The 13237-nt window shown below is 38.2% G+C and overlaps 2 protein-coding genes across 2 annotated transcripts in view; one reads left to right on the top strand and one right to left on the bottom strand.

Moving 5' to 3' along the window:
- The window catches only part of LOC111649557 (VPS10 domain-containing receptor SorCS1-like), a 48617-nt gene extending 42317 nt beyond the window's left edge, over positions 1-6300 (top strand). Inside the window, exons 24-27 of the mRNA XM_023399313.2 lie at positions 478-577; positions 1042-1150; positions 2259-2413; positions 4178-6300. Of these exons, the coding sequence (XP_023255081.1) occupies positions 478-577; positions 1042-1150; positions 2259-2413; positions 4178-4236 (423 nt within the window). The 3' untranslated portion in view covers positions 4237-6300. The remainder of the gene's footprint in view (positions 1-477; positions 578-1041; positions 1151-2258; positions 2414-4177) is intronic.
- Positions 6301-7729: 1429 nt separating this feature from the next.
- The window catches only part of LOC111649558 (VPS10 domain-containing receptor SorCS3-like), a gene marked incomplete at its 5' end in the record, with an annotated part of 25037 nt that continues 19529 nt past the window's right edge, over positions 7730-13237 (bottom strand). The window contains one exon of the mRNA XM_023399314.2: positions 7730-9439. Within this exon, the coding sequence (XP_023255082.1) occupies positions 9375-9439 (65 nt within the window). The remainder of the gene's footprint in view (positions 9440-13237) is intronic.

Raw genomic sequence — 13237 nt, 5'->3', positions numbered from 1 at the left:
CTGCTTCATCTAGGTGTGAAAAGCAGAAGAACTTGAGGCACTTCAGGGGGAAAATTTAAAACGGCAATTTTACGATAATAGGACATCCTTTGATTTTCAATACCTTTGCCTCACTGAACTTTTACATTGGTTAATCATGTTGTTTTGGAAATAGGTGTACTAAAGAAAGCCCCCCATGTGACAGAAATAGCAAAAGATCATTTTTTTTCTTAAATGTCACTGCCACACTATAGGCAGACTGCCCTTTTACCTGATAGGGTTTCCATCGCTTATAAAAGGCTGCTGGGTTTCGCCGCAGCAGGTTTGGTTTTCCGCGTGTCAGATCAACATTTGCTCCTCTTTAGAAGGGAGCAAAAATTCTGATTCATAATTCAGGGCTGTTGGATGAAATGACTGCACCTGAAATATTGATGACTGTTGAATATTGCTGTGCAGCCGCTGCTAACAGAGTCTTCTCTGCTCGGTCACTCCTCATAGCTTTCTCAGGTTCTGCTAAGTGCTCTGAACCAAGACCTCATCCAGTTCACACTCAAACCGGGGGTGCAGGTGAACGTGTATGCCACGCGGCTGTCTCCGGGTGAGTCCGCTTGCATCTGCCGCACACCTGCCTGAACAGTCCAATCCATTTTTAGGAAAAAATTGCATTTCTGGTGGTTGTCTCTAAATTTGAGGCCAGACTTTGTGCAGCTCTTCCTGTTTGGAGATGAAGATGAATTGTAGGACTACAAGCAAACAAACTAAGCTTAATACATGTTGTAATACATGTTAATACCCTGGGGAGCTGTATTGATAGTGAGTGGATTATCCTGGTGAAATAAAGTAAACTAAACCATAAAGAAAAGATGAAAGTGTTGATTGGACATTAGCTCTCTTGGTCATGATTCTCAAATATTGTCAGCATAATAAGACAGTGGTGATTCCGGCTTGTTACATAATAGGATTATTATGTAAGTTATACTCATATAAGATGAAAATATTAATTTCTCCTCCTTTGGCCTGGATGTGCTCTGAGTTTCTCTTTCTATTGTTTCTCCTTCAAAGCTCCTCTTGTGGACAGCAGTGATAGTGGCCACAGCGGCACTGCAGTCATCATGCTCGTTTCAGTCGTACTGATGGGCTTGGCCGTCTTTGTAATATATAAATTTAAAAGGTACAGTATATAATGGATATTGGATATTGCAACCACATATAGAGCACAGTCAAAGGGAAAACGGTTGAAAATGAATCCTCAGATTGTCAGCCTCACATCATTGCAAATATCGACCATAAGATAGATGTGATATTGTTGTTTTATTTGTGTGTGTGTGTGTGTGTGTGTGTGTGTGTGTGTGTGTTTGCATAATGGCTCTATTTAGAGTCGGTCCCATTATCTACAAGCAAGCACCTCACTGCTGAACTGCTAAAACTTTCCAGAAGTATTCAGACACCATATATCTCTGAGTTATGGACACTCGCAGCACAATAATAGCTTGAGGAAGAAGACAATTCCCCTCTGTCTCAATCTGCAGAATATTACAGGGAATGACAGTCTAATCAATTCTCCCACAGTGCTGAATGGGTGTCAGAGTCCTGCAGTTATCAATATTCATCTATCTGACAATGTGAGGGTTGACCTTTCAGAAATGCTAAACACAGCCATTCAAGGTGAGGCATACTCTGCAGAATGGCAGGAAAGGTTGAGGAGATAAGTCCTGAGACAACATATATTATACAGTGAGGGACATACAGTAAATAGCATCCTCTGCTGCAGGTAATCCCATGCCAATCACAGGGGGATGGTTTACTTCCTCAGTAGTTTGTAGAATCTTTACTCATTATAAAGTAAAACATTACTTAACTCTAACTTTCAGGATTATAATTACGACATTAAGAAATCAACTTTGAGTTTCAAAGGCTGCCTCAAATGTCACAGCACCAGCTGCGGCACAAAGTCACAAGGGGAAAAATCTGAAATTAGAAATGCAAGATGTTAGTTTTAAGCAGAATTGGGGGTGCATCTGAGGGGATGAAAAATTGATTGAAAACTGAGGTGAACAATATGAAAGTGAGAGAGCAATGCCCAGTGGAATGCAAAATGCCCTAGTTTCCAGCTTTCAAGCAATCCTCTCCCATTCTTAACAGTTAAAAATAGTGTGTGACACATTATGCTTAGTGAAAGCATTAGTGAAACAGACCTGATGGCAGGTTTCCATTAACTTGTTTTTTTTTTTTTTTTTTAATCTTTTTTTTTTTTCTTTTCTCCCCTGCATAACCTACAGGAAGATCCCAGGCATCAACACATACACAGCGGAGCAGCCTGACAAAGAACAAGAGGTCATCCCAACAGTGACCTCCATAGCAGTCCCAAACCCTGAGGGGGAAAAGCTGACCTCACTGGATCGTGTGGATGTACAGTTGGACTCAAAAAGCAGAGGTGTGTGTCTAGTTTTCCTCCTTAGAGCTACAGCCAGACCTCAAGAACCCACAGGGTTTACTCAGATTGGTATTTTCCGGCTCTTGTGTTGGATTTTGAAGGTCTGTTGTTTACATGCTGTTGTGTTTTAGACCTGTAAGGAGGTCAGTTAATCACCACCTGCATTGAATGTATCACCTTCCAAAGCCACCAAAATGTTGGTAATGTTGGAATCACTTAAAGGGTCAATTCACTCGTATGATAAAAAACATTTTGTGTATTATATCTAGTGGTATCTAGTGGTTTTTATTTGTATTGAGATATCAATCTCTGTGATTCCAGCAGCCACACCAACACTGTGGAGGTGGCTGGAATTTCATTATTTGTAGTGACAGAATTGGAAAAAGGAAAAGAGAAAGAATCACATTTAGAAGAATCAATATCAACATGTCTTTCCTTGAACTGTTTCCCTATTACTCTGGATAATCCACAGAGCAGTTTTTTTCTTTTTTTACTGGAACTATTTCTTAAGTAGAAAGTAGTTTGTATAAAAACTATTCAAAGTGAATAGAAAAATTGTGAAAGTATAAGCTGGTGAATTTTCACTCCATCTTCCTTTTACTTAATTTGAAGCCAGTTTGCCTGAAAAATTCATGGATGTTTCTTCTTGTTTTGTAGCAACCTCCTGGTCACCTCTGGCAAATTTACTTTGTTCAACTTTTTCTTGTGAATTTGGCTATTCACATTCAAATGCAAAATGAGATCCATTATCAGGAGAACCTTCTCTTGCTGTTATTGTAGCTACAATTTGCTTGAAATTTTGCACATAAACAGACACTCAGTTTATTAGGCACACCTAGCTAAAGCTAATTCAGGCTAACATGCACACACACTATTTTATATTATGCTCCACAAAGAAATAAAAACAAAGTAGCAATGTGCTGTTATCTGGTTTAGCACAATGCTACACTACCAGGCTACAAACTGCAGCGTCACTATTGTAAACCACTTACAGCTGGTGATCACTCTGCTCATATCTGTTCATCACCACAGCACACTGGTGACATTCATATCCTTTTTGGGGATTTGATTGTGGAGCAGTTTGATTGGACAGAAGGCAAATGTGACCATACCTTAACCAGGACATTGTTACTGGAAAAACATGTTGCTGTTGAATTTTTTTAATCTTATTGCGAAATGCTTTTTTTAAATGCTTTTTTAATCTAATTGCTAAATGCTGTGCACACCATAAACGCCACTTCCTTCATCACTGAGAAAATGTTTGATCTGATCCTTTAGTACAGCAAAGAAAGTTCTGGCAAACAGCGGTCATAAGTTGAAGCTCATCGACGAGGAAGAAATACCTGGTATTCACTTATTAATAAGTGCTGATGCGACTCTTCCTCCCCTGGTGTTATCATTTGAGTTGCCAAGATACAGTTATTATTACGTCCTGAATATTTATGTGTTTGCCAAGCTGAATTTGACATAGCGCGGTATTAGTATTCACAGGTAAGTGAAACACAATCAAGTGCAGGCTAAAGTGATGAAATGTCGAGGTGAATTATTTGACCCAATAAAATAATTAGTGCATCAGGAAAGTAGCGGAGTGGTGAAAGCATTTTCATCAAGAAATATCTATGAGGTTCCAGCTGATTTACCTCTACCCGTAGCTAAACAATCGACCCGCCCAAGATAAATGTGTTTGCCTGCAAAAATACACCCGCATGCAAATAGCTACATAAAATTCCTCCTCTGTCTTTTTCCTCTCTTCTCCCTTGCCAGGCTACCTGCCATCTCACACAGACATCAAGCTCTCTGATGAAGCGCCCCATGTGTTTTAATGTTGAGAGTCTATGACCGACTCAAAAGCAATACATCTTCTTTGGCAGTTACTTCCAGCAAGCTATGAAACCACGGTCACAATGAATGGTCTCGAGTGTTTTGCTACCCATGCATGGATGGACCAGTTCACACTGTGCTGCCTAATCCCTCTGAGGAGACTGTACAGATTTATACTTGCGTCTTGAAAAGGGACACTTTTTGACTGAAAATACTTGTATTTTTGCAAGGACAATGATCTTTTTATGTAAATAATGTACATCCATAATGGAAGAAGTAAAAGTTATTTGTCTCAGCTAGTTACAGCTGCGTCTGCTCAAATATGAAAATGTCAAACAGCGGAACAGAAGTGATGTGTAATAATGTCTCAAAATATGCTTTGATTTCTGTTCTTCGGGCTTGTGTTTGTGAAGTTTACTTTGTTTAACTATGTGGAAATAGCTTATCTGAGTGAGACAGTGAGGGACACAGATTCATTAAGCTCTGTACAATCAGTAAATCTTATCACCAGAGTCTCATCAAATGAAAGCTTGCAATATCCAGGAGATGGAGGAGGGCTTCTAGTCCCAGATCTGTGTATTCCATCAAGTCTGTCTCTTTCCCGCTCAAAATATTATATGTGTCATAACAAAAATAAGAACAGCAGATTAAAGTGGGTGTACTAGATAGGTGTATACAGTCGATGAGAAACTGAGCAATCCCTCTTGTTTAGGAGACTTAAATAAGTTATTTTAGTGACACTGGAATGAAGGCTAGCATCATAAATGTTAAACCTACTTTAAAACAGATTACACAAAAAAAATCCTTGAATCTGAATCATGCATATGGAATATTATTGCAGCAGCATTCTTGTATTTGATTGATTTACAGTCAATTTGACTGTTAAACAATGCAATGACTTTTAAACTTGTGCTCCATATTTATTTGATGCCAGGAGCATTTCTTGTACATTCTGGTTTCTAGATGGGAAAACAAAATGTGAATCTTCTGAATAATTACTGTGTTAACAAAGAGACACTTGCTGTAATGCAGTAAAAAAAAAAAAAAAGAAAAAGTGGCACAGTCTCACATTAGTTTTAATTAGTTATTAGTTCAAGGTTTATTCGCTACTAGATTTACAACCAGACATTTTAAAAAAGATGCCTTGACACAGTTACAAGATATTTCTGAAGCTTTTGTTGTTTTTCTTTGAACTGATCTCACTGTGAAGGTTGTGGTGCCCTCTTAAAGGTAAAGTACAACATTGAAACAGCACCAGGTTTGAATGGAAACATGCTCTTTTTTTGGGGGGGTTGTCTTGAAATACCTTTTATTTATTCTTGACTGTTCATATTAGCCACATTGATACCAGCATCTCCACCTGACATTTCCTCAGTTTACAGTGAAGCAGAGGAGCCTGCAGTCTGTGTGCTAGGTTTGCCCCCAAGGACTCGGCGGACAAAAGGCTGAAGATTTGTTCATCTCCTTTGCTGCGAGGGACGCAGAGATAGAGAAGACGTATCTCCTGTCAACATGGCTCAGCCTACGCACAGAGCTTTGGTCAGCTGCTGTCTCTTTGGGATAAGTACTGAAGTTCTTCTTCATCAAACTTTTCTTTTTAAATGTTGTCAGCATCATATGTCAGTAAGACAAATTGACTAGAGGCTTCTCCATACTTCTTCCCTCCAATCCTCCGATTGAGCCTGAAGCATAAATAAACTCGTACTCTTCATCAGACGAACTCTGCCTCTCCACGCCGATCATCAGAAGAGTTTTATTTTGTGCTTGATATTTATTTAACAGAATTTTTTTTTGTAGTCCCACTAATCAACCTGTGAATACGATTGTGAACATATTTGCATGATGTTTTTTTTTCGATCTTTCAACTTAAATACTTAAAATATGTCTTAATTAAGAGAAAAATGAAATGTTAGAAATGTGAACTGCGGTATTTTCCATTTCTCAAGAGGCTAGACGACTCATTCATTACAAGTGATGTGATTATTCAGTGGGTTGTTACTGTGTTCTTCATTTGACCTTGCAGAAGTAACCATGGTTGCAGAATAAAGCAGAAACACAAACATTAATTCAGTGTGGCTGGTTGTAAAAGTCATTTCTAAGAGCATAAACAGCTTATTTTCCCTGTCTTCGATCTGTTAAAATCCATGGAGGCGTCTGCGGCGCAACTCAATCAACAGACCTCATGAAGGGGAGAAACTATGACTCCACCTTATCTGACTGTGACTCAATCACAAATTGAAAGTTTTGATCAACGGGGACTCTCACTGTTGAAGTTTCTCTGCTTAGCATGTGCAAAGTTTCAGTGCAGCCATTTGCATGATACAGTGGGGCCGAGCGGGAGGACAATGAAAAGCACCAAATAGCCTGGAGTGATTCTAATGGGCTAGTTCTTTGGCTCTCCCACTGTGCTACAAATTAATTATCTCCTCTCCAGGAAATCGACACATACACACACACACACACACACACACACACACACACACACACACACACACAAAGTCAAGGAAGATTTACCCAGACTGGGTAGCACCTTGAATGAAAAATGTCCCACAACAATAACCCACAGCAATATTGTGTTAGCCACAGTGTGAAATTGATGAGCATGTTTCCTTTCATTGAGTGCTACATTACGGCGTCTGGCTGCCACGAATCATCCATTAGTGATTGTCACCGTTCAATTTGATTGTGCGCCGCTGAACATCCCAGGGCAGTTAGAGAAAGGCCTTGGTGTTAATTCAGACTGAGAGCAGGAGCGAGAATAAGACTCTCGGGGCACTGATGGCTGTTGGAGTGATGAAGATTGGTGCGTGATATGAAGCTGTTGAAGTGGCAAACAAAATGCAAAACAGAGGAACAAGGGCCTTGTTGCTACGGTTTTGAGTGTGAAGAGTTATTTCAGCCAATCAGCCGCACAGTGCTGTCCTCTAACCTCGGTGTCTATAAGCCATTTTAGTGTGCAAGACTTCTTTTCATTTTTTTTTTCAAAAAAGAATGGAAAGAGAGCAATGGTGACACAAGCAGTTCTTTACAAAATCACCTGTTTCTCATCACTCGACTTCAGCCTCAGTAATTGTCCACATTAAATAGAAAACCGTCTGTAAATGGCAACTTGAGTGATGGAGGTAAAATGAAGCTCAGTCTAAGTGTCGGATGGGAATCTTCACATGGGTGTTATCACACTTCTGCCCATTAAAGTCGACCCTCAGAACTTCTTTGGGATCATTATAAGTGGTAGGCTGAGAATGATACACCGTCTGCTACAAGGAACCTGCGCTTCAGATAAGACTGGCAATGTCGTAAAAACAGAGCTTCGTGAGCCCATTTGTTTCCAGGTTCATGATCATGACAACATGGTAATTTCTCATTCACTGACAGCCAAAAAGTCTGTCTTGCCCTCCTTTTGCTACAGGAAAAAAAAAAGTGTAAATCGTATTAATATCTCACATAATCCGTTACAACACAAACTGTAGGTGCATGCGTAATAGAAAAACATAATTCCATAAAAAAATACATTTATTTTGAACAATTTCAAAATGGCAATTTGTTCACAGTAAGAAATATGATTCAAAACAAGACGATTTTTATATCATCCACAAAAAGCAACAGTAGATCAGATCATGCACAACTTCTGGGCAATTGCACAACTAGACTATTAGACAGTGTGTTTAATAATTAGTTTAATGTGTTAATTAAACTTTAAAATCACCATGAGATATATATATATATATATATTTATATATATGTACAGTACTTGCTCACCCTAATATAGTCTTAAGTCTCTTATCACAGATAATTAGGGCATGCTACTGTAAAAAAAAAAAAATCTAATAAATAATAAAAAAAAAAAGGACATACAGCTTGTTGTGAGACTGAAGGTCATGGAAACAGACTACTTCCTGTTTACAATAAAGTAGGATGAAGCTACTGTATAGATTTACATTCCATCTTATTCTATGTACAAGTTTCTGTATTTTCCACTTCTAAGGCCAGACTTCCATTCTCATATATCAAGGTTTTGTTTTGTACCATCATGTGAAAGATAAGTCATTGAAAGCACCATGTTATCTTACAGAGCAAAACCAACAACACAGTTCTTTCTTAGAAGCTTTCACAACAGTCAGATTTCAACATTTTTATATATATATTCATTATATTTACAAATCAAAGACCTCTAGTTATAGGGCGGTAAATGTTAATGTTTATCCAGAGAATAAAGTGTCATATCAAGATGATGGCTAAACCTAAAATGACCTGTTAATTGTATTTCTGTCGCATGGAGGCAGAGCAACATTTTGTTCTGCCTTCACTGACAACTCTGTCGTTTGGGGTTTTATTATTCATTCAGGATGTAAAAGAAAAAGGCAAAATTATTAGCAAGACAACATAAAATGGTTACACTTGGCTAATCTTATAGCCTCTCGTTTCATTTTGTGTGACAGAGGGAAACATTAACAAGTACCGTGAGGTTTCAGAAACATTTTTTTTTTTATTACGATAAATTAGTTGATCCTTTCAAGTCCTGGATATTATTATATTATATTATAATGGCTTGAGGGTCTAAATGTCTGTAAAGTGACTCATGAAATCCGATGCTGAATTTAAAGTGACTTTATCAAACCTGTACAGTAAAGCCTACACATTCTCTCTCTTGTGCTAACCTTTCCTCATTTACATTACATCAATATTTTTCGCAGACTGGTTCTTACGGTAGTGTCGAAGCTTTTGAGGTATTTTACTTTAGTGACTCAGTCTGTGCCTCCTATCTGTATATTATCCTAATGAAGAACCATGTTGATGTCACAGGGAGTAAAAAATTGGCCATAACATACCCAAATTAGTAATGTCACAGCCATGGCGGTGGTAAAGAGCAAAGGATTCCTGATACTAATTGGACGTTTTGTGTCGGGTACTGTAGCAATTCACCGCCCTCAAACTAGAGGCCCCAGAGTCTGGCTTGGTGTACTGATCTTCATCAAGTATTGTAAACTAGATACTTACTCTATCCATGTGAGTTAAAAACATGACTTTGAACGATAGCAGCTATCAGCGTGAAAGAAATAAACAAATGAAAACAATGCAAACAATTTCAGCACAACTGTAACACAACAATCTGTACTTACTGGGCAACAGAGCGCATGTCTTAGACATTAGTACAGTTTGGAAATTCCCTTGTAACAATTCTCTCCATATTTCTTCCAATCCCTCCTGTAAACATGCAAACAAATGATAAAACAGACTAAATACAGGGACAGTCAGCTGCTTTAACTTCACATGCACATCACAACGTGACACTGATGTTGGGGTGAAGTAAAAACGGTTTTTAAACATCAGCCAAAAAATTCAAAGTTCAATCCAGATTGCTCTAATCTTTTTTTACATGAACATCAGATGGTTTGCACATGCTTTTACGCCTCATTATAAATTCATCACCCGGGCATTTCAGTCGAAAAGCCCCCTGTTGTCTCAACAAAAGGAACATGGGCTACACGAGCAGGGCTGAGCTGGTGATGAAGAGCTGATTAGATGGGATCGCTGTGACAAGTAGGGTCGTTCAGATTGTGTAGACACTGGCTTTTTCAAAAGGTGGCACTTTTATCTCTCAACTGTGTCAGTAGTTTAAACTCAGTGATTTGTACAAAGCTGCATGAAGCTAATTTCATGTTCGCCCATATAACTTATAACCTGGCAGTAAATTCATCAAGGTAAAGCTCTGGCTGTCAGTTCAGATTTGCTAAAGAAAATGTGATTTATGAGTTTTAAATTGCTTTTTTATGGAGCATATTTTAAGAGTAAAATCTATGTAGTCTGTATCAAAATCACAATTTAAAAAAAGAAAAAGATAAGATGAAGTTTAAAATGAAGAATAAATGCTCTTTATCAAATTTCTTACTATTTAAAAATGATCTTCAAAAAGTTGGCTAAAAGTTGATGCAGTACAGAGACTCTGACACATGCTTCACACTGGCTGTACAAAATGATTTCTCTGCTGTTCCTGTTTGGTTTTCTTTTTGCTTCCATTTCAGCTGATCTATTTCATCCCAATCTATATATTTACATGTATATTAGATTGTTGTTCATGTGCTAATTCCCACCGGATTGATCAAACAAGTGCAATAACTGATTTTTTTGGCCACTTGAAGGCAGTGGAAATAGGTTGTGAACACGACACTGGCATCTTTTAAGTTGATATGTTGAACCCAGCAGTTATGGGGCCACATTTTTTCATTTCAATAACATTCATTTATTTGCATTTGTATTTCTGGGCATCTGACAAATTTAAATCCAATATACACTTTTTTAAGCTCTGTTTTTGGTCTCTACCAGATCCTGAGGGAAATATCTGGCGTTTTAGCTGCTAAATTATCCACTATATTAGGCTGAGAATCACTAACTGTGACTGTCTGCTGTTTTAGTGGTATAGGTACAGTGGGTTGTTGAGTTTTTGCTGCTGAAAATAACACTGAGAGAGCCAAAACAGTAAAACAGCTGAAACTCACTAGACAACTCAATAAGGCAGAGGGGAGCTGCAGATTCAGGTGATGATTCTCTGTAGGTTCATCACTACAAGCAACATCTCTCACAGTCACATTGTCATTCAGTACATTGTTATTATGAAAAAAATCATTACAACAGCTCCAAGGATTTTACACAAATAAAACTTAATTACGAACATTATTTTGCAGTATAACTATCACTAGATAAAGAAATGGAGCAGATGTAGGATGAATCTTTGTCTCTTAATGGATGTCATGTGATCAATTAAGAGCTGCTCTTAAAGATTTTATTCTTACACTGTAAGTAGAAGTGACTAACTTTTATTTCTCACCCTCAAAGACATTTCTTTACTCCCACAGTAGGTGTTAACATGGTCAGAGAATAATTCATGCTAATCAGAGAACTGTTTTTTATAGAAATAACCCCATAGTTTCTTTCATAGTATTTATTTTGCGTCTCTCATATTTGAAATAGACTAAGGAAATACAACACGTCTACCTGGAAAGAGACTTTATTTCGAAGTAGACCTGTTCTGACGACCTCCTGCCCTCAGCAAGGCATCATACACAGTAATCCTGAATCTCTTTCACGGCTTAATTCATTCTGATTTCAACTGAACTGCAAATGTCTACTTATTATGAAACATGAGCTCATGTGAGCTGTCATGTTAGTTCTTCAGAGCTGATTGCTATTAACATAAATCAAATTAAAATCCTAAACTAAACTTACATTACCTGCAATTTTCATTGTAACCAGTCAAATCCTGCTTGAAATGTTCAAATCTTCATTTTAACTTTTATGAATTTTGACTGATAGCTTGAAGCTGCAGTGTGACTGTCTAGGACCCGCAGGTCTTCTTATTAGAGCTTTGTAAAGCCATTTATTAAGAGCACACAAAAATCACCGAACCCAGACATTAATTAAATCAAAACTGGTTAATGTGTATTCTTTTGTTAGGGGGCATATTTCCCACTGGCTGGAGCACAACCTACCTTAAAAAATGGAAAATTCAATACTTCATAAAATATATTTCAAAGGAATATTGTATTTCGACAAGGTATATTTTTAATATGGTTACATCTACACGTCTAGTGAGTACTCCCAATATTCTCGCAATAGTGAGAAATACTACAGATGAACCAGTGACTGCAATATCCATGATAGGTGAATGATTATCATTAATTGTGTAGTAGGTGGACAGTGATCTGATCTACTGAGTTCATCTGAAAGCAGATGATAGCCTTAGATCTTCCTGTAAACTTGTGAAATGGATTGAAGCTTTGTGGGAGCATTTGTATCCCAGCCAAAGTCAGACTGCGTGAGAATCGAGCCAAGCTTCAGAGTATTGATGAAATCTTTAAACAGCAAGTTGTAAATTCATTTAATCTAGCGAGCCCCACATCAAAGGTCCCATGCTGCGCTGCCCTTTTGTAAATAAACACTTCTGAAAGCGACCAAAAAAGGAGTTAATTTGTTTCAGATCAGCAAGGACTTGGAAAGGTAGAAACAGCTGAGAAATGAGAAATAGCCAAAGTGCTGAGTGACCAGAAAAAAGGCCTGCAGCCCACATGTCTGTGTCAGGAGCACTGCACTGCTACTTTTGTCAAATAATCCACTCCGTCTGCAAGGACCGAATAGTTCTCATCTAAAAGACATCACAGTGGATGTCAGCCATAGCAATCAAAAAGTTAGCTTGTCATTGTGATATCTGGTAACTGTGCGGATGCTGAAGTTGTGCGTGCGGTGTGTGACATGCTGCATTCGTGGTGCCGTTCCAGGGAGCTAAGATCTGTGCCAGATTTCAATGTATGGAATCCTCGCTCAGAGAAGAACCATTTATATAAGACTGAAATAAAGTTGAGTTTTTGGTTCTACACCAAATACCGTTAAATTATATTCAAAACAGATGCTCAGTGGTGTGTTTTGAGGGCAATAAAATGTTAATCAGTCTCAGTCTCCTAGAGTGACAGTCATCCCTTAAATCCTGTATTAATGTGTCCGAGTAGTGCACAGATATAAATGCTCTGTATTTAATTTAGTCTTGGCATAAAAAACTGCATCACAGCTGTCAAATAGTTTTTAATGATTGTTTTACATCCTAAATTACATTGACTTAAAATCAGTGGTGGGGAGTAACATTTTAAGTTTGCAGGAGGTTTTTTGTCAATGGCAGATTTCTGCTCTCTCTACAAGTTTTCAATGTGACTTAGGTCAGGACTCATTGATGACCAGTTTGAATCAGTCCATATTTTCCTTTTCAACCATTCTTTAGTGCTGCTGGATGTGTGCTTTGGGTCGTTGTCCTGCTGAAAGACCCAAGACCTTTGCCTCAGACCTAGTTTTTTGACACTGGGTAACACATTTAGCTCTGAATGCCTTGGTAATCTTCTGATTTTATCAATCCTTTGATACATTCAGTGTTTCCAGTACCAGAGGCAACAAAGCAGCCCCACAGCATGATAGAGCCCTTAGAGGTTTTACTGTAGGCACAGTGCTCTTTTCGTTATG

The sequence above is a fragment of the Seriola lalandi genome, unplaced genomic scaffold (assembly GCF_002814215.2).
Source record: "Seriola lalandi dorsalis isolate HSWRI2012SDOR001 ecotype SW California unplaced genomic scaffold, Sedor1 jcf7180002051200, whole genome shotgun sequence".
In the NCBI taxonomy this organism is placed as follows: Eukaryota; Metazoa; Chordata; class Actinopteri; order Carangiformes; family Carangidae; genus Seriola; species Seriola lalandi.
Note: the sequence above shows the minus strand (reverse complement) of the source record. Positions and strands in the feature narration are given on the sequence as shown.